The 22,584-nt window shown below is 39.7% G+C and overlaps 1 protein-coding gene across 2 annotated transcripts; it reads right to left on the reverse strand.

Moving 5' to 3' along the window:
- Positions 1-17,159, reverse strand: mlst8 (MTOR associated protein, LST8 homolog (S. cerevisiae)). Of its 2 annotated transcripts, none has more exons than XM_039776480.1 (9): positions 16,902-17,159; positions 11,761-11,914; positions 5,975-6,023; positions 5,315-5,477; positions 4,952-5,027; positions 3,256-3,408; positions 1,604-1,728; positions 1,348-1,511; positions 1-1,199 (listed from the first exon to the last, which is right to left on the reverse strand). In XM_039776480.1, exons 2-9 carry the CDS (start codon positions 11,887-11,889, stop codon positions 1,081-1,083), a joined length of 978 nt encoding a protein of 325 aa, XP_039632414.1. In that variant the 5' UTR covers positions 11,890-11,914; positions 16,902-17,159; the 3' UTR covers positions 1-1,080. The 2 variants fall into 2 exon arrangements, with proteins under 2 accessions (XP_039632414.1, XP_039632413.1); XM_039776479.1 differs by having other exon boundaries at positions 5,975-6,026.
- Positions 17,160-22,584: the final 5,425 nt, after the last annotated feature.

Consider the following 22,584-nt stretch of genomic DNA (forward strand, 5'->3'; position numbering starts at 1 on the left):
TTTGGGCATTGAAAAACGTTAATGTTTTAATCTTAACCACATAGCAGGCTCTGACAAATAGGATTATATTACAGAGGTCAGATGCAGAATGCCAAAAAATGCTTCTGCTAGTATTAGATACAAGAAACTTTTCCGGAACAGTTAGAACCTCACATGACATGTCTAGTAATTATTATGATCTGCTCCTTCTCTACAGTGATCGGCCCGGGCTGTGTTGGTATGTCCCAGTCATAGGACAGTATCAACATAGTCACAGTAGCCAGTACAACACTACAGCCAACTGCACCCACCTACAGCATGACACAATGAAACTTTAAACCCATGTTGACAGATCATGGTTGCCCCTGGGCCAAGGTACTGTTTCTGATGTGCTTATCTTGAAGTGAGTGACCTTCTCGTCTGTCCTTTACAGGCCCTGGAAGACAAAGGTTAATTTATTTCTGCCTAGACATCTGCTTCCCCAGCAATATCTGCGTCTCTGTCTGCTTCTATTACCTCCCAGAATGAACAAAGATCTCCTTCTGCCCATGTGCCATCACTGCAAGTGTAACACAATAAAGTTGTTTAAGTGTGTGTCAGTGCTGTTTGTTCTGTGTGCTATGTGTCAGCCTTGTCAAAAATCAGATCTACTGTGTTGTGCTTTTATGACAAAGTAAGGCGTACGCACAAGCTGAAAGAAACACAGTAAAAGTGTAGCAAGAGGCAAAGGAGCATGCCTTCTCCTACAGAAACATGTGTACAGGCATTGAGGGGCAGAGGAACGCTTGTAGACACCAATGTGAACACTGTGTCACCCATCAGTACGCACACATACAAAGTCAAGCATACTCACCCAGACAAAAACCTCATGTAAATGTGCACAGTAACATGTACTGTACACACGCATGGTGAAAAATGATGATCTCTGGGGCACTTAATTACACTGTAGATCAGTACGCAAAAATTCCAACTGCTGCTGAACAGGTTCTGGACTGTAAATGTCAACGTGACCATCTTTCAAAGTCCACCATTCTCTGTTCACCTCATCAGCAGCAGATACCTTATATAGAGCAGACTCAAAGAAAGATATGGGCACACACTTCAGCCCAACACACTGTCATTGAAAGCCAGGCAAACAACAGCCTTCTGGTGACCACTATACTCCCTCTTTATCTCCCCCGTCTCCACACACCACAGTCTGGCCAGGTTATCAGAGGAGGCTGAAAGAAAAAAAGAAAAAACATCGCAGTTGGCATTAGCAGAATTTTGGGACACAGTGACCATCAAGAGGAACTGCTGGAGCTCAATAACCTCGATGAACACGAGGGGTCACTGACACAGATGGACTGGTAGCCGTCCCTTCATTACCTGTTACGATGTACTGGGAATCCCCCGAAAAGGCACAGTCCCACATCCAGCCTCGGGAGGTTTCACCTGGGTTATTGCTTTTAATGCTTAGCTCTGTCATCAAGGAGAAGTTAGATGTTCTCCATATCTTACAGGTCTGGTCAGCTGAGCAAGTGGCAAGAAGCCTGTCCGAGGACAATACAACAGTAAATTGGTCAGTTCAGTCAAACTTGCTATGCAAAAGCCCACTGACAACAACAGCATGCACATCACTCACGTAGAGTCTGGACTAAACTTGCAGCACAGAGCATAACGCTTGTGGGCCGGGATTTTTGTCTTGGGGATCAGCTGTGTGACCTCTTCTCCAATGCCTCCTGTAAGATTCCACACATAGCAGTTGCCCTAAAGTGAAAAGGATAAGGTAGGCAGTGGTCACTTTGCAAATAACGTGGTTAAAAAAAAAAAATCTTCTGTACTGACCTCGGGCCAAAACAGTCCGATTTTTATATAAAGAATCATAAAACCAATTACAGAAAAATAAAAATACTTCCATATGGAATTTTCATCTGGTTAAAGCCCATTTGTGTATCAGCAGTACAGTATAGTTAAAAAGCAAGCGAAGCGAGAGATACAGTTAGGCTACAAACCAGTTTTAAAAATTGGAAGTAAAAGGCAATGTTAAACTGAGATGATGTACTGCTGTGATTTTTTTTTGAATTTCAGACTATTTATATTCAATTTTAATTATTTTGCTTAAATGAACCAGGATGAACTAAATTTACAGAAGTTTAAATACAGGCATTTCACGCATCCTTTTGTACTGTACTAGTAATTTATGCATTTGTTCCAGTCAGCTTCTTTTCCAATTAGTTAATGACCTGGAAAAAGGAAAATAAGTTCAAATGCCATAGAACCCTTTTTAATTTATTTATATCCTGGGAACAGTGACTTTTAGGGCTAGGCATTACAGGATTACTTTACAGCTTGAAAAAGGAAGGAGTGCGGAGGTACTTGCCAATCAAATGTATGCACATGTCTGTAAATTTTATGTGTGCAGTTTAAGTGAAATACGGCACATCTGACGGACCAAAAACAGAGTAAAGGGAAAGCAAGAGAAGGGCCACATAGGGAGTGACATCAGAGATCAAGAGACGCGAGACCATCTGATTAGGACCTCAGAAAACATAACCTATGAACAACACTGAACACTAAACCCTAAGCCATCCAGGACATTAACTCCTTGGCACTTCTGATTTTCAGTAAACTTTCCTAAAATTGTTTATATCCAGACTATGCTATCTATCTTCCAATATATTTTCTTCTATGTGGTATTGTTATACGTTAATAAAAATACCACGTTGCATTTATATTTTCTATAATTTGTTTTCCATCAAAAGTGTTTGAAATAATAAAATGTGAGCCCCCTTATTGTCATTGTCATGTCTGTGTGTTCTCATGAAACAACTTGGCTCTCCGTGGACTCATTTTGTTTAAATTTGCCTGACTCGTTCTTAAGAAAAATGTATTGGGAATGTTCCAGTTTTGTTGAGTATCTCTAATAAAGCATGCTGTACACATTTCTGGATTTTCAAAAACTCCATAAGCATTAGTGAATTTTCAAAATTATCTGTGATAAAACTGAGCCTCAATCACTGATTAATTAAATCTTTCAAATTTATCAAGATAGGGGTCGCTTCAATGTGTGTATTTTTCTCTCTGATACATCCAACAGCAGCTCCCAATGGAAAAACACATCAAAACACAGTGGAACACCAGCAGAGTCAGATGCATTTTTAACTTTCTATCAGCTACTTCTTTCAAGAAAATGTTTGTTTAGAAAATATGAACTACAATTCACAGACACTAAAATAGACACATCTAACAGTAGTATGTCAATTAGCATTGGTCTTGTGTTGCTGGTGCACATACCGAACTATTAACAGCTGCCATGTAGCTTGCATCAGGATCAATGTGGACCGAGTTGATGGAGACATCAGGCTCAGGAATAAGCTGCTCATTGTGATCGGTTTTCAAGTCCCAAATGTGAATAACACCACTCTGATCCCCCACAATCAGTTCAGCCTTAAAAAAAACAAAACAAAAAGGATAAAAGAATGTACACAAACAAAACTGTGCTTAAAATTTCAAGTATCTTCTCAAGGAGAATAAGGATGCACTTACATACAAACAACCAGCAAGATGTACCCATTTAGAAAAGACTAAAAATGTAAAATTGAATGTAAAAGTAAGGTAAAAGTAGCATCCAAGTTCTCATATATATATATATATATATATATATATATATATATATATATATATATATATATATATGTCCCTTTGCTCAGTATTTAGTAGGTCCCTGCAGCTGAAAAACACCCCCACAGCATGATGCTGCCACCGCCATGCTTCACAGTAGGGACTGTATTGGACAAGTGATGAGCAGTGCCTGGTTGTCTCCACACATACCGCTTAGAATTAAGGCCAAAAAGTTCTACATTGGTCTCATCAGACCAGAGAATCTTATTTCTCACCATCTCAGAGTCCTTCAGGTGTCTTTTAGCAAACTCCAAGATAGAACTTTTTGGCCTTAATTCTAAGCAGTGGCAGCATCATGCTGTGGGGGTGTTTTTCAGCTGCAGGGACAGGACGACTGGTTGCAATCGAGGGAAAGATGAATGCGGCCAAGTACAGGGATATCCTGGACAAAAACCTTCTCCTGAGTGCTAAGGACCTCAGACTGAGCCGAAGGTTTACCTTCCAACAAGACAATGACCCTAAGCACACAGCTAAAATAACGAAGGAATGGCTTCACAACAACTATGTGACTGTTCTTGAATGGCCCCGCCAGAGCCCTGACTTAAACCCAATTGAGCATCTCTGGAGACCTAAAATGGCTGTCCACCAACGTTTACCATCCAACCTGACAGAACTGGAGAGGATCTGCAAGGAGGAATGGCAGAGGATCCCCAAATCCAGGTGTGAAAAACTTGTTGCATCTTTCCCAAGAAGACTCATGGCTGTATTAGCTCAAAAGGGTGCTTCTACTAAATACTGAGTAAAGGGTCTGAATACTTAGGACCATGTGATATTTCAGTTTTTCTTTTTTAATAAATCTGCAGCAATTTCAAAAATTCTTTTTTGTCTGTCAATATGGGGTGCTGTGTGTACATTAATGAGGGAAAAATTAATTTAAATGATTTTAGCAAATGGCTGCAATATAACAAAGAGTGAAAAATTGAAGGGGGTCTGAATACTTTCCGTACCCACTGTGTATATATGTGTGCATATATATATATATATATATATATATATATATATATATATATACACACACACACACACAGTGTGTGTAGGAAGAAGAGTGCACATTTAAACCACATATACACCAACACTCACATCTTTACATAAGTGGAATGAACAATGGTATACTTAGATCACCCTGCCACACACACACAGAACAAGGGTACATACTTGACTTCTAAACTGCAAAATGCATAGGGCTCTGCCCGTTTATTACCCACTTTACTTGACATACAAAACTACTATATACACTATAACTACATAACAGGTTAAGACTACAAGAATGGATGACAGGCTTGAGCTCAAGTCCTGTAGGGTGCACTACCTGGTTTGGATGCAAGCAGACGCAGTTGATGGGTGCGTTGACCTGAAAAATCCTTTGACACTGCAAGTTGCGTGACCTTATGGAACAAAAGCACATTCATATCAGGTGGCAAGCAACTTGTTTACTGCAAACAACTCTTCAAACTGACTTTACACAGAGCTGCAGTATTCAGAAGCAGCCTATCACCTTTATACTACACCGCACTACATTGAGACAGTGCAGACATATTACAGCATAAATGTAATGAAAGTTAAATACAATAAAGTATATAGTTTGTGAATCCAATTGGACACAATGATCTGCAAATCAATTTGGAATGTAAGGATCTCTGCTTATATAAAAAAACAAAAAAACAAGCAATACCTAAGGTCCCAAATCCGTGCCATGCAGTCTTCCCCGCCTGTGTACATCCACCGGCCATCTTCATGAAAACCCACTGATGAGATATTTTTGCTGACACCATCATAATTAATGACAGGATTAGGATTATTAGAGTTGAGATCATACATTCTAATGTGTTGATAACCTGTAAAACAAAAAGCTTTCAGATGTCATCAATTCATAAAATGCTACAAGCCGACTTATTTTTTTGGTACACTTTTGGTGGGGGAATTTTACTCTTTACCATTAAAAATGCACTAATTAAAAATGTTGTTGTTCTTCTCTATTTTTTTTCTGTCAACTTTGCTTCCTTTCCTTGCCCCTTTTCAACCATGCAGAGATACACACAAAAGGCTAAAGTCTGAAGGTCAACATGAAATGGTGGTAATGTTTATCTTGTGTGAAATGGCCTCAGTGGTCCCTGCTGTTTTTAAAGAAAGACTGCATTTTATCTAAAACTATAGACAGTGTATAAAGCTGGGGAAAATTGGACATTACACAAGATAAAGTTGTCACTGTCTGAATATCCAGTGCCAAGGCAAACCAAGTCTGCTGAAGTTGCCACCCATTTGCACCCAGAAACAACTCTTTAACTGCACTAATAGTAGCCCAGTATGAGAGCAGAAACAAGAAGACTCTTACCTGCAGCTGCAATCATGCTGCGATCCGGCATGATTTCTAAAGAATTGACCTGCTGAAGGCTTGGCTCAGGAAAACAAAAAAACAAGGTTTTAACTAGTCAGTTATCCTTCTAGATTAGGGATACCCAGATCTGGTCCCAAAACATGATGCATTTTCATTCCTGCTTATTCTGCAGTTAGAAACCTATTCTTAAATGTCTTTTAATTAGACACACACATTCAGTGTCCATCCATACACCCTGAGATAGGTACTAATATTGGTTGTACATCTCAACGCATATTAGTACTAAAGAAAGGTTAAATTATCCTGTATTTTAACTACATCTCAATTTACAAATGAAAATAAGATAACCAAAGGGGAGCAGTTCTGGTTACACCATTTTCACCAATGTGTGTATATTATAATTGTTTGAATACAGTATTTAGAAAGAATGAGGAAAAGATATAGACCAGTGGCACTAATTCACTTTGGTCCACTAAACATTTTGTTGAGTGACATGTTGCAATTAAAAATTTCCTGTAAATGTGGCAATAAACTTAATCTTCATTTTGGCATAAAATTATTAAATTATTTAAGAGAAAAAGCCAACAAATATGGTCATTTGAAAATGTAAGGATACCCCATGGAAATCATTGGATTTTTCAATATACTATACAGACAAACCTTAGATCGTCTTTTGCTATTAATGTGTGTGGCGCCATCGTGCCAAGATCAAAGAAGCCCTCAGAAAAAAAGTTGTGAATGCCTATGACTCTGGCAAGAGATTTACAAAGATGGCCAAATTATCTGAAATCAATCATTCCACTGAACTTGTCCAGGGCTGGCCAGCCAAGCATATTCATCCTAAGTGCTGACCGCTTGATACTAAAAGAAGTCTCTAAGAACACTAAAATTTCATTATGGAAGCTGCAGGTTAACTCTTGCAAAAGTTGGTGTCAAAGTGCATACAGTTTCCATCAGAAAGAAATTGCACAGATGAGAGCTGCATGAGACGTGTGCCACAAAAAAGTCTTTGTAGTCCAAAAAGAACATTAGAGCAAGACAACAGATTGCCATTGCACATGCATGCAAAGACCAGAGGCCTCATGTATAACGCCGTGCGTAGAACTCACACAATAACATGGCGTAAGCACAAAAGCAGGAATGTGCGCACACACAGAAAAATTCCAGATGCAGGAATCTGTGCATGCGCAAACATCCACATTCTTCCACTACATAAATCCCGATCAATGTGAAAAGTAACGCACGTGCATGTGCCTACTGTCCCGCCCCATCTCCTCCCAGAATTACGCTTCTTTGAATATGTAAATCAATATGAATAGCCCTTAAGCTCAGCGTTTTGTGAAAAGACAATGGCAAAACCACGAGGAAAAATAGAACAATTTCAGCGAATACCAAGTGGAGGCAAGGAAAAATATACTATTTGTTGGTTTAAACAGTAGTATAAACAAGAAAAGGAAGCTGATCGAGTGACATAGCGTGTTGGAGAAACTCAAAAGCTCAAGTTCACAAAGTCGCACAGTGCCCAAAATGAAAAAAAAGTCGCATATCAAAGTCGCTGTGAAAAGGCGAGTCGTAGCCCATCGTCTGAGTATCATATGAAAACTTATTAGGGTACAGAGAAAAAAAGAGGCACACAGTGGGGAAAAAGCACAAAATGTCAACTTCAATCTCGAAATTTCCACTTTAATCACGTAGTTTATTTTGTCATTAAAGTAGAACACCATAAACGTAATCTTAAAATCGTTTAATTTACTAGTTTCTCAAATCCCATCGTAACTAAAGTAGTACGTTAAATGCTTTGTTTTGTGTTTAATCTTCTATGTGCTCTGTGTGTGAATCACTACATGCTTCTTAAACTGGCTTTCTCTACTTCCAACAGGACACAGAATTCATTACATTCATGATATTACAGCTCTCTGAATAACTAAAATTCTGAGATGCATACGTGATATCATTTTCATGATGATAGGAAATAAAGCATATTATTGAACATGTGAAAACGGTGGTGCAGTGATTGCGCGCGACCTTCGATAAAATAATTTATTGCAGCAGTACTGTCTCTTGCAAATGTACTAACTTCCAATTCCTGTCCTTCCTTTTCTTTCTGTAAGTTTATAATGCCGATTCTTCAAAACTTTTAAGGAACATTGAAATATCTTTGTAGTACATGTTTAATTATTCTATCCTTCACGCAGTTCCCAGTGAAGCATAAAGTGCGAGGCAAGAAGAATCCATAAATGGAGCACCAGACCCTTGCTAGCATAGCGACACTGTGTCCTTTAATTATTAACAATATAGATTATTTAAATAAAGTTAAAGTTTTACCTGTATAATATAATAAACATATTTTGCTGCATTTCATCTTAAAAATGATATCGTCAACATATGTACAGCGCATCACTTTTTCCGCATTTTGTTGTGTTACAGCCTTATTCCAAAATGGATTAAATTCATTTTTTTTCCTCAGAATTCTACACACAACACCCCATAATGACAACATGAAAAAAGTTTACTTGAGGTTTTTGCAAATTTACTAAAAATAAATAAATTGAGAAAGCACATGTACATAAGTATTCACAGCCTTTGCCATGAAGCTCCAAACTGAGCTCAGGTACATCCTGTTTCCCATGATCATCCTTGAGATGTTTCTGCAGCTTAATTGGAGTCCATCTGTGGCAAATTTAGTTGATTGGACATGATTTGGAAAGGCATACACCTGTCTATATAAGGTCGCACAGTTGACAGTTCATGTCAGAGCACAAACCAAGCATGAAGTTAAAGGAATTGTCTGTAGACCTGCGAGACAGGATTGTCTCGAGGCACAAATCTGGGGAAGGTTACAGAAAAATTTCTGCTGCTTTGAAGGTCCCAATGAGCACAGTGGCCTCCATCATCCGTATGTGGAAGAAGTTCGAAACCACCAGGACTCTTCCTAGAGCTGGCCGGCCATCTACACTGAGCAAACGGGGGAGAAGGGCCTTAGTCAGGGAGGTGACCAAGAACCCAATGGTCACTCTGTCAGAGCTCTAGAGGTCCTCTGTGGAGAGAGGAGAACCTTCTAGAAGGACAACCATCTCTGCAGCAATCCACCAATCAGGCCTGTATGGTAGAGTGGCCAGACGGAAGCCAAAACTTAGTAAAAGGCACATGGCAGCCCGCCTGGAGTTTGCCAAAAGGCACCTGAAGGACTCTCAGACCATGAGAAACAAAATTCTCTGGTCTAATGAGACAAAGATTGAACTCTTTGGGGTGAATGCCAGGTGTCACATTTGGAGGAAACCAGGCACCACTCATCACCAGGCCAATGCCATCCCCACAGTGAAGCATGATGGTGGCAGCATCATGCTGTGGGGATGTTTTTCAGCGGCAGGAACTGGGAGACTAGTTTGGATAAAGGGAAGGATGACTGCAGCAATGTACAGAGACATCCTGGATGAAAACCTGCTCCAGAGTGCTCTTGACCTCAGACTGGGGCGACAGTTCATCTTTCAGCAGGACAACGACCCTAAGCACACAGCCAAGATATCAAAGGAGTGGCTTCAGGGACAACTCTGAATGTCCTTGAGTGGCCCAGCCAGAGCCCAGACTTGAATCCGATTGAACATCTCTGGAGAGATCTTAAAATGGCTGTGCACTGATGCTTCCCATCCAACCTGATGGAGCTTGAGAGGTGCTGCAAAGAGGAATGGGCGAAACTGGCCAAGGATAGGTGTGCCAAGCTTGTGGCATCATATTCAAAAAGACTTGAGGCTGTAATTGCTGCCAAAGGTGCATCAACAAAGTATTGAGCAAAGGCTGTGAATACTTATGTACATGTGATTTCTCAGTTTTTTTATTTTTAATAAATTTGCAAAAACCTCAAGTAAACTTTTTTCACGTTGTCATTTTGGGGTGTTGTGTGTAGAATTCTAAGGAAAAAAATGAATTTAATCCATTTTGGAATAAGGCTGTAACATAACAAAATGGATGCACTGTAAATACGCATTTTATAAAGTGGCTCAGGTTGTGTAATATTATAACTGTAGTGCAAGTTTACAGTGAGGTGATTTTACTTTTAAGTACTAAGAGTTCTACAAGGAGCAGTTGATGGACTAATTGGTTGCGTTTAGAGCTCTTGGGATGAAACTCTTTCTGAACCGCAAGGTCCGTACAGTAAAGGTTTTGAAGCATTTGCCATGTGAAAGCAGTTCAATAGACAGCATAGGTGAGGCAGAGTGTGCTTGATGCTGTATACTTATAATTCTCTTTCTGATCAGCTGCTCCGAGTGGTGCAGTGAGAGTAATATGGAAAAAGATGATCCGCTGTGGTAACCCCCAACGGGAGCAGCTGAAAGAAGAAAAAGAAGGTGCAGTGGGAGTAAAAACATTAAAGCAGTTATGGTATTTGGAATAGTTTGACCATTCTGTGGACTATTATATTGTTACAGGTTAATTACAATCAGATGCAATAAACTAATAAACAATATGCGGTTAATTTCAGTGTATTGATAAAGTCGCGTCAGGGACGTGGATCTAAAAAAGATAAACCACACAGAAACAGTAGCACTGCTTTGACGCTGGGTGCCGCCAGTCTGCAAAACCGAGCGGAGAACTTACGTACGACAGGGTATGATGTACCGTGGAAATGTGCGTGGCTTTACGCCAAGTTTAGGTTTTATACATAATGATTTGAACGTGGAAACGTTCTTACTCAACATTTCTGTGCATACGCACCGTTTATACATGAGGCCCCAGGCCTTCTGGAACAATGTGCTAGGACAGATACATCAAAGACAGCCGTCTGGCCATAGTAATAGTAGAAATGTTTGGTGCAAACCAAAGACAATATTTCAAGATTGGAACCTCATACCTAAGTGTAAAGCATGGTGGAGAAAATGTTATGGTTTGGGGTTGCTTTGTTCTCTCAGGGACTAGGCATGTTGCAGTCATCAAGTCATCTATGAATTCTGCATCGTATCAAATTGTGCTTGAAGAGAATTTGAAACTGTCCATCCGTAAAGTTGAAGGTGAACCGGAAACGGACCTTTCAACACAAAAATGATTCGAAACACAAGAGCAAATCCACCTACCAATGGCTCAAAAAGAAGAAATGGAGGGTTACGGATTGGCCTACTCAAAGCATTGATCTGAATACCACTGGAATGTTGTGGGGGATTGGAAATGGGTAGAATGTGTAAATTAAAAAAGAAAAAAACACACAAACATCTTGTAGCTGAAGGAGTTTTGCATGGAGGACTGGTCAAATACGTCTCTGAGTCAATGTCAGAGACTAGTGAGCAGTTATACAAAATGCCTATAAGAAGTAATTTCTGGTAAAGGAGGGAAATATAATAGCAACATCTGAGGCCAAGGGTGTACTCACTTTTCTTGAGTAGACCACTACATCGCTTGATATTTTTGCTGAATGAATGACTGACAAGGCACAATTACCTTGTGTTTTATTCGTGCATATCACCTCCATCTGTAGGCACTGTCTGCATAAAGATCTTACTGTTAGGACAATTTCTGTGGGGTGTACAACACTGCAAATGACAAAGAGTAGATGACATAACTGATGGCAACTACACTGCCAAAATCTTCTCTTTAAATTTTTTCAGTGTAGGAATAATCATTAATTTCTTTCTTCATTTTTTCTTTTGCAATAAATAAAGTGGAAGAAATGGCACCAACTCTTACTCTTCATCACCCTGTCATCCTAAGCATAGACCTGCTTATGTGCACCCTTCCGGAGCCGTTCAGGACTGAGATTTGTGCATTTAGGCAAAGGAGACTGCAAAGGATACAGAGTCCTGGTGCTGGACAGTCCGAGTGCAGATGCCACTGTGTGCCTGCCAAAAGCGCACCGTATGGTCATACCCTGCTGTTGCCAGGATAACTGGGTCACTACCCACCGTGCCCTGACTAGTGTTCATCTTTGAGTCCTTGGGAGGGTGTGAGCTGCAGAAAAATACAAAAAAAAAATTCAACTGCATAACTTAACACTCTCAAACCTGCTAAATTCAATTGTTGGTTGCAGGAGGCTGGAGCCTATCCTGACAGCACCTGGCCCAAGATGGGAAACCGGCCCAGACCAATTCAAAGCAGCCGATTAACCTAATGTATACGTTTCTTCTGGATATAAGAGGAAAAACTGAAATATTTGAAGAAAAACTGTAGGTAGTAAAATTCTGACAGACAATCAGACAGATCAACCTTTATTTGTCCCCAGGGAGAAATTTGGCTTTTTACAGAAGCTCTTTAAATAAATACATAAACAGACAGAAAAATAAATACAGTCATGAACTGGTTAACGACGTCCCGCTTTAACAATGAAGCTTCCATATCGAAACAATCAAAGAAATCAAACAGCTTCAAAATACCATCACATTACAGTATATTGTTATTAATGTGTCATTATTACTGTACTTCAATAATTATTTTTAGTTTATGTGAGGTATGTATTATGCTAATGTTAGGTTACGTCAGGTCAGGTGTACACTTGACATGTCTTCGCAGCAAAAATTACGCAGAGGCACGTCATGCTGCTAGGTTTTGTGCATGGAGTGAAGCGATGCAGACATTGCAACTTGTACCCAAATCAGTTTGGCAAAAATGACACCAGACACAGAGGGACACCCCTGCCCACTTAGTACAGGTATACGTCAACACACTTAATGGTGAAATAGGCTAACAACACTCTGGTCGACACCACATGCTATCATTAAGCATGACATTACTGTGTATATACAGGTGACGGTCATAAAATTAGAATATCATGACAAAGTTGATTTATTTCAGTAATTCCATTCAAAACGTGAAACTTGTGTATTCAATTCATTCATTACACACAGACTGATGTATTTCAAATGTTTATTTCTTTTAATTTTGATGATTATAACTGACAACTAATGAAAGTCCCAAATTCAGTATCTCGGAAAATTAGAATATTGTGAAAAGGTTCAATATTGAAGACACCTGGTGCCACACTCTAATCAGCTAATTAACTCAAAACACCTGCAAAAGCCTTTAAATGGTCTCTCAGTCGAGTTCTGTAGGCTACACAATCATGGGGAAGACTGCTGACTTGACAGTTGTCCAAAAGACGACCATTGACACCTTGCACAAGGAGGGCAAGATAAAAAGGTCATTGCTAAAGAGGCTGGCTGTTAACAGAGCTCTGTGTCTAAGCACATTAATAGAGAGGCGAAGGAAGGACAAGATGTGGTAGAAAAAAGTGTACAAGCAATAGGGATAACCGCACCCTGGAGAGGATTGTGAAACAAAACCCATTCAAAACTGTGGGGGAGATTCACAAAGAGTGGACTGCAGCTGGAGTCAGTGCTTCAAGAACCACCACACACAGACGTATACAAGACATGGGTTTCAGCTGTCACATTCCTTGTGTCAAGCCACTCTTGAACAAGGGACAGCATCAGAAGCGTCTCGCCTGGGCTAAAGGCAAAACTGCTGCTGAGTGCTCCAAAGTTATGTTCTCTGATGAAAGTAAATTTTGCATTTCCTTTGGAAATCAAGGTCCCAGAGTCTGGAGGAAGAGAGGAGAGGCACAGAATCCACGTTGCTTGAGGTCCAGTGTAAAGTTTCCACAGTCAGTGATGGTTTGGGGTGCCATGTCATCTGCTGGTGTTGGTCCATTGTGTTTTCTGAGGTCCAAGGTCAACGCAGCCATCTACCAGGAAGTTTTAGAGCACTTCATGCTTCCTGCTGCTGACGAACTTTATGGAGATGCAGATTTCATTTTCCAACAGGACCTGGCACCTGCACAAAGTGCCAAAGCTACCAGTACCTGGTTTAAGGACCATGGTATCCCTGTTCTTGATTGGCCAGCAAACTCACCTGACCTTAATGTGAAGAGGAAGATGCAATATGCCAGACCCAACAATTCAGAAGAGCTGAAGGCCACTATCAGAGCAACATGGGCTCTCATAACACCTGAGCAGTGCCACAGACTGATCGACTCCATGCCACACCGCATTGCTGCAGTAATCCAGGCCAAAGGAGCCCCAACTAAATATTGAGTGCTGTACATGCTCATACTTTTCATGTTCATACCTTTCAGTTGGCCAACATTTCTAAAAATCCTTTTTTGCATTGGTCTTAATTGATATTCTAATTTTCGAGATACTGAATTTGGGACTTTCATTAGTTGTCAGTTATAATCATCAAAATTAAAAGAAATAAACATTTGAAATACATCAGTCTGTGTGTAATGAATGAATCTAATATACAAGTTTCACTTTTTGAATGGAATTACTGAAATAAATCAACTTTGTCATGATATTCTAATTTAATGACCGGTACCTGTATATGTGTATGTATGCGTGTGTATATATATATATATATATATATATATATATATATATATATATATATATATTATATACACACACACACTGTATATTTGGTAAACTTAAAAAGAAGGAAAACTTCTGAGTTGACAGTCCCAGCGAGTCATTATGTTGAAGGAGCCCCAGTCGTGTTTCCTGACAAAATTTGTGGGCTGAAAGTCCTCAGTGTTGGTATGTCAGAGAGAGGATGTGCAGCATTGTTCATAATAGTGCTCACTTTTATTTTAATTCTCTCCTTTGCTGCTTCCTCCAGTGGGTCAAGAGTGCATTCCATAACTGAACTTGCTCTTTTAATTAGGTTGTTGATTCAGTGGGCCCCTCTTGAAGTGATGTTACCAGCTCAGCATACCATAGTATAGAAAACTGTACTGGTCATCACAGAGTTGTAGAAGATGGGAATGATGTCATGTCCCACATTAAAGGAACTCAGTCACCTAAGAAAAAAAGAGCCTGTTCTGTTCCTTCTTCTATACTGCAGCTCCTCTGTGTTCCAAGACCAGACCAACCTGTAATTGATGTGGACTTGGACCCCCAAGTACCACATCCATATCCACTCCCTGAATAGTTACCGGACACAGATAGAGGCTGTTTGTTGCAGCAAAAGTCAATAACCAGGTCATATATTTTGCTATTGTTGAGTTGCAGACAATTCTTTCTGTAGTAAGAAACAACGTTGTCCACTTGACTCCTATACTCTGCCTCATCCCCTTTATCAATACACAACAGAAGTGCAGAATCATCAGAGAAATTCTGCCACTGACATGACCTGGTGTTATATTTATAGTTTGAGGTGCATAAGGTGAAGAGAAAAGGAGACAGGGCTGTTCCTTGTGGTGCTCACATCCGTATCAGAAACACAGTCCTTAAATCTCACAAACTGCAGTCTGTCCAACATATAGTCCATTATTCAGGACACCATGAGCTCATCCGCCTGCATATCTCTGAGCCTACCACTTAAAAAGGGAGAGCTGGAGGATAACGAGGGCACTGGACGAATCAAATATCATAATCCTCACAGTGCTGCCAGCTTTGTCCAGGCAAAAGTAAGCCTTGTGGAACAGACAGACAACTGTATCCTCCAGTGTAATCTTTAACCAACAGCCAAACTGCAATGGTTCCAAGTGGTCTACCATACATAATGAAATGCAATGATAATCAAATTATAGTTTCTGGTTGAGTGACCACATCATTTCTTTTACATGGTCAACCTCTTTTTGGGAGCTAAAAATGCATCCTGTCAGTATTTCCAAATAGACTAAAATGTCTGGAATTTGGCAATGTTTTCATGTTAACATTTTCCATCTATAGTTGACGTGTATTTGCATTGCTTCAACCCTTCTCACAAGGCACACCTGTAAAATGATCTGATTTCATGCAGCATGTACTCTTTGGTCAGACTAACTATAGAGGAGCTCCATGCATTATTTAGTGATCCTGCTTAATCAAATTTTACAGTTCAAGTAGGGCAACTGGGAGATGTTCTGAACTTGCAAGCAGCATAACTGTGTGTACTGTCTAACAGACATCTCTAGGAAGAGCAGAGGAACTTGCATAAATGTAAGTTTGGTTCAGTTGACAGCTATGAGGATAGGGCAGAACTGCGTTATGATTAAACACCAAATTATAAGTATAAGAGATACGCAGACCAAAGTGTAGGCATAACAGACATGTTAAAAATAAATCCCTGTGTTTCTGACCTGGGTGTAATGATGGCATATACAGTATGTGCCTTGACAAATAAGGGTGCTGGAGACTTAAAAGTGCATATTCACTTTACAAAGCACGCTACTGCTGCAAAGTGAGAGGGCTCCACGGCTATTTTGTGAGACTTGGTAAAAGAAACGATGCTGTAATTGTAGCTGATGGTGGTTTTGAATTTCATAATGTGCAACGTATGGTGGATGAAATGGGTTTATGTATGGGGTATAATGTTGATTAGTTTCACTTATTCAGAGTGTTTCATTAAACTTGAACGTTTTTTGTTATCAATCAGGACTTATGATGACTGCGATCATTTTGTATTCAGATATTAAAAAATGTGTTGCATTAAAAAAACAAAATATATATATTTATATTTATTTTTTGTGGTTTGCCATTATGAAAGAGAAACAGCGAGCATGAAAGCCTTTTAAAGGCTTAATAATAAGTTGAATTTGATAGATCTTTTGTTTCGAAAAAAAGGTCATAAAGATTAATTACTAAGGAGACAAGTCGATTAAACGTCCCTCAATTCCTCTTTTTTGAAAACAATAATATGGTCATCTTGTTTTGGGCATAAATGTCAGTGTCGCGTAAATCTGAAGGCAACCAACCAAACATTTAACCTCTCGCATCCAAATGTTGTTATTCTGTCCATTTTTCAACAGTTATCTCCACAATTGAAGCTCAATGCGTGATTTAGACCGCACCGTGAACACCCCGGCAAATTATATTAGGAACAGTCCCTATTTGCACTGTAACTCCCAACACAAGTCTAACCTCAACTACCATTCTGCATTCTTCCCCACATCATTGGTGTCGTCAGGTGAGGCACATTTATTTTGCTTACTTTTACCTTCCCAAACAAAAATTAAACTTACTTCGTCTGTTACTGCAGCTTCGCCTTAGTTTAGCGCACACTGGTGCACCGACACAACGCTCCCCGGCGCAATGTGTACTTGCAATTTCAGTTCCGCTCGCCGAATTTCACCTTCACTCAACCAGGAGTCAAAAATGCTTTCTTCTGTATTATCGTTTCTTTTAAATGGACCATCCATAAACAAGGTCCCGCTGTTTTGACACAAAATTGTCCCCCTTGTCACATTTCCTTACAAATCTCGTATACCTAGTCAAGAAATTACGTCACAGACTTAGGACCGCCCCCCAAAGCTGCAAGCTGGCGATCTTCCCAGGGCCCCTCCAGAAATACCAGTCTGCGCTTTAGTAAAGCAGATTATCATTACCAATGTGCGCAATTTAAACATTAACCACGCATGCAGCCAAGTGGTTTACTGTCGCATAATCAAATAACAGGTTCTGAAACGTATTATTATAGCAGGCTACTTATTTATTCGTTGTCGAGTATACCATCGTTTTGAGTCCACTAGGTCCAGGTCACCTTCACCTTGTCATTCTGCACTTTCTCCATTTTGTGTATGTCTGATAACATCGACTCACATTGCCAATGGGCAGCCGCATTCCGTATGATTTTGGGTGAAACTCCCTGATGTTTGGGTGTTGCTGTGTACCTTTGCAGCATTACCAGCATGGCAAAATAATATTGACGAGTCTTACATACAGTATACTGATTATTGACTGAACTGGCAGACAGTACGGGTCACATGGAACAGAACAAAATGTTGTAGCTGAACATTGAAGAACGTTCTCATTCTGGCACCTTTATTACACTAGTGGCACGTTGACTGATGACTAATCACAGAGTAGGCAACTGAACCATTGGGCACCTTAGGTTACCTGCTCTGCATTGTGAAAGATTAATCGTGCAAAAATAAACTGCAATCCAACCTGCCATTGGCAGTTTTATCATGCAGACAGACAGACAGACAGATAGATAGATAGATAGATAGATAGATAGATAGATAGATAGATAGATAGATAGATAGATAGATAGATAGATAGCATATATATATCTCATTCTGGCACCTTTATTACACTAGTGGCACGTTGACTGATGACTAATCACAGAGTAGGCAACTGAACCATCGGGCACCTTAGGTTACCTGTTCTGCATTATGAAAGATTAATCGTGCAAAAATAAACTGCAATCCAACCTGCCATTGGCAGTTTTATCAGGCAGATAGATAGATAGATAGATAGATAGATAGATAGATAGATAGATAGATAGATAGATAGCATAGACAGACAGACAGATAGATAGATAGATAGATAGATAGATAGATAGATAGATAGATAGATAGATAGATAGATAGATAGATAGATAGATAGCATATCACAATTAAAAACAATTAAATGATTGAGTGTTTTTAACTAGGGCACACATTTTTCATATCATTTTAAAAGTTTATCTGCATTTTACTTAATGTCCATAGACCGCATGTCGTAACTAAAAGAAAAGCATATGTATTACATTGTGCTTAGTGGCTACTCTAAGTGCATTGCCATTGATTCAGGACCATGTGTTGATCATGCCAGAACTGAATGTAATCAAATGACCAACCTGCTTGAAAAGGCAGGGCAGGGCGCTTCAACAGTTGGGGTAAAAGGCTTTCAAATCCTGAGTGTGTTCACCCAGCACTAAGATGCTGAATGGGCAGTTCATAAAGGATGGGATTCGCCATCTCTGTACCATGGCTGACCCTGCAGTCTGACCCTCAAAGGTCATGCAGAGAGACAGTTTCCCCTCAGAGATTAACAAAGTGTATTAAAACAAAATTTAAAAAAAAAATCCCTGAACAGGTGGAAGCTGGAGATGTAAATGTTGATTTCATTCTCGTTCCGTGTTGACTGTTTGCTGGAGAGGGCAGGTGTACTACAAACAAAAAGAGGAGAAGAATTTACAACTAGCACGGAAACATCCTGAGAACGCATTGAAGAGCTAATGTCCCAAAGCCTTGCAGCATACAATCATGTAAATCATCAACTAGGGTGACCATACAACGATATTCCCTTAAATATGATTTGTAAATACCTGCAGATGGGAATGACTATCAGCTATTGATACATTTCTAACAGAATAGTATAATATAAGGCACATTATTTACTCTACTTAACTAAGACTACATCTTTTCAGCATAGAAAATACTTCTGACCATTTCAGTTAATCACTCCACATTGACAAGTGGAATGCCCTTTACCACAACTGTTGACACCTCTTGCCCCACCACTTGACGCCAACTTATCAATTGATTCCATTCAGTTTTGGTATGACTAACGTGTGGTCTTGAGCAATATGTTTGCTTTGCCTTTAGTCATGATGCACATTCTATAGACATTAAATAAAATGCAATACACTTGTGGACTGTGCATTGCACTTTAAACTGACACAAAAATTGTGTGCCACAGGGAGAAGCCATTAATCATTTGGTTGCTATGTTTTCAATTATGACCTGATAAAACCGTGCTATAGTAAAATACACCACGTGCACATTCATTGCATTGCAATGTATTTAACAAGTAGGATTGCATGTAATTGTGGCACAAATAATCTTCCAAATTATAGCAGAGTTGGTGTCTCTGCCATAAACCTGAGACTTGAAAGTATAGGCAGCTCTGTCTGTAATCCATATCAGTTACCTTACAGCTCATATCTCTTTGTCATATAGCATCGCAAAAGCTGTAACTCCTGTCACGCACGTGCACTTGGGAGGCAGTCAAATGGTCCAGATCAGGGTTCTGACAAGCTGGGACAGAGGTTAGCATTGAGGATTTATGCCTCTTTTTCTTTCTCTTTCTACAGGAAAAGGGCCAGCAAAATCCATGACTTCTGCCTGTTCCTGACCTCACTACCAGCACTTACAGATGACCTTGTGCCATTTCCTTTCCTGCAAACATGCCCTTTCTACTTTCCACCTAACTCAGCCTGTGCCCACAATCCATATTGGGGCTGGGAAACCCCAAAACACTAGAGCCATCACTAGAACGACAACTCCAGGGCTTCCAGAGGGTTTTTCATCACTCAAGAGATAACAGATGTTACCTGAATGTGACCCCTGACCCCTCCTGATCAGTACTGTAGGAGATGGGAGTCAGGAGGTTTGAACCAGAATTGAAACACAACTGTCTGATACTGTGATTTGTGAACCTAATTATGTTTTGCATACATACATTTTTTAGCTGAAGCAAGGATAATTCTTTTAGACAGGGAGCATAAGTGATTATAGCAGGCGCACTTTCACAGATAGTGAAAGAATGTGCTATATTGGGGTCTTATGGAGCCTAATCCATACCAGGTATTGGTCACTAATAGCCCACTGAATATGCTAAAAGTGTGGGCACTTAAGGCTTGTCAGGATGCCTCAAGTCAGTGGCCCTGTCTGCACAGATGTGACGTCACTGCCTCCACTCCTACCGAAACATGGGACTGCAGCCATCAAAAAGCACCACTGAAGAAGAACTACAAGACTATTGCACTGTTCCAAAGGCTTCTCTTTGGCAGTATTGTGTGTTTATGATTATAATATAATGCATATTAGGAGTGAGAGGTGCATTTTAAAGCAAGGTAAATACCATTATATCATTTTATTATACCACTTTCCTGTTGTCTTAATACTCCTGCCATGGTTACTAAAAGAGGAGGATGGATAGACAGATATGCATGGAAGGCACTATATAATAGATAGATAGATAGATAGATAGATAGATAGATAGATAGATAGATAGATAGATAGATAGATAGATAGATAGATAGATAGATAGATAGATAGATAGATAGATAGATAGATAGATAGATAGATAGATAGATAGATAGATAGATAGATAGATGGGTCATTATAACAGTGAATGCAGCAGTTTAAGTTTGAAATAAGCAATTGAGGGTGGGGAACCTTAGCAAATGAGACCACTAAAATGAAGCATCAAAATGTCACTTAAGCAATAAGTGCTTCATCGGCAATAATTGACTTCTCATTAAGAAACTGAGTTGGAACAAAAACCTGCAGCCACTGTGGCTCTCCAGGACCGACATTGCCCACCCAAGAGCACTTCCGCCCCAAAACTGCTGGTGCAGACCTGCGGTAACGTATGGTGCTGTGACTCTGCAGGTCGGTACATCTCCTGATAACCCTTAACCGGGCTACTGTTAAGGATTTTGTAGTCTATGCATGTCCATTGCACTCTGTCAACCAGCACACACATTTCCTTCACACACACTTTAAGCAGCTACGGGTAGAAGCGTCCACAAAATGAATTTCCAGAGGCAAGTGTTCAGGCGATTGCATTATTCCTTCAGCTGGCTGAAATAATCGGTCTCAGAAACAGAAAGAAATGAGAGCTTCTTTGGAGGTACTTACGGGTGAGCAAGTGTGGAAGACAGCATACCAGACAGACATTGCCTGTTGACGTAGGCCCTGAGTAGTAGAGTTTTTCTACTTTGATCCTTCTTTTGTTAGTCCCGTCCCCTTCCTTGTGCCTTTTGTTTTGCTAATAAAGATATTTTCTTTTCTAATTTTTGCTTTCCCAGCATTTATTACTGATTTGGAAAAGACTTGACAGCACCTCCTATCTTCCACAACAGCTAGACATTCAGGCTGTTCACCTTTGTGATTTTTCCCCTGTAGGGTTATATAGACAATGTGGGCCTAGAGGTGCATAAATGTTAAGCCCTGATACATGTGCTGTGGTGTAGCATATTACATCCAATTTTTTCCATAGCACCCTTGATCCTTCTGGTGTTTCGTTCAATAATGCTGTTAATTCATACAAAGTGATTTCAAATCCAAGGCTTTCTGAAACATATACAAACATTTTGGCCAAAAAATAGTTTTAAGTCCAGAAGAAGAGACCCAGTGATTCATCTCTTAATGGCTGAATCTTGGCCACGGTACATTTTAGATAAGATATACTGTAATGATCAGTAAAGTATTATAATTAAATGACGGTGTGCTTAGCACATATTGAACTAGAATGTATTCAATGAATGGATGAATTGCATTCCTTTTCTGTAGTTTTAATTAAAAGATTCATTTCTCTTAAATAACAGCCTTGTGTTAGATCAGCCTGTCCCACTGTGTATACAGGTTTTAAAATGGGCGTTGGCAGACCAAGTAGTGGGATAAGCAGTTTTATTCTGAGAGTTCTGTTTACCCACGGGTGAGGCCGGGTGGTTACTGTAACTCCACACCCAACCTCTTTGGAGGTCCTGGTGAAGTCAAACATGGCACTTTGAAGTTTCTACAGGCTGAAGCCATTTGACAAAAAAAAGTTAAGCTAACTGCAATGGTTATCTAAATCAGTGCTTCTCACACTCAGTCCTGGGGACTCACTGAGGCTGCAGGTTGTTGTTCTAACTTCTGTTTGTAGCTGGACTCCTTGTCTAATTAAACAAACTAGTGTTTCCTAGTTTCTCTTAGTTTTGTCGTTTCAACATTGACAATAAATAAGCTTGATAATTTTTCCTAAAATGTATTAAAGAGTTATACTTTTTTTTTTCCTTTTTAACAATATTTTCATTCTGCCTTTCCAGGGGTTCTGCTTACTTAATCCATTATTTACTCTTTTTAATCAGTGAGTCTGATGCTGAAGTAGTTGCAGGCTTTCATCATTCAGTGTTGTTTGTCCGGGTGTCTGCCCTGCTTGTTGTTAATT

This window comes from Polypterus senegalus, chromosome 13, assembly GCF_016835505.1.
Source record: "Polypterus senegalus isolate Bchr_013 chromosome 13, ASM1683550v1, whole genome shotgun sequence".
NCBI classification, from domain to species: Eukaryota; Metazoa; Chordata; class Cladistia; order Polypteriformes; family Polypteridae; genus Polypterus; species Polypterus senegalus.

Coding starts and splice junctions, on each gene's coding strand:
- mlst8 (XM_039776479.1), bottom strand. CDS start 11,889: ATGAACACTAGTCAGGGCACGGTGGGTAGTGACCCAGTTATCCTGGCA. Junction 6,027..11,760: donor CTGTCCAGCACCAGGACTCT/GTATCCTTTGCA, acceptor CCAAGCCTTCAG/CAGGTCAATTCTTTAGAAAT. Junction 3,409..4,951: donor TCTGCTTGCATCCAAACCAG/GTAGTGCACCCT, acceptor GTTTTTTTTAAG/GCTGAACTGATTGTGGGGGA.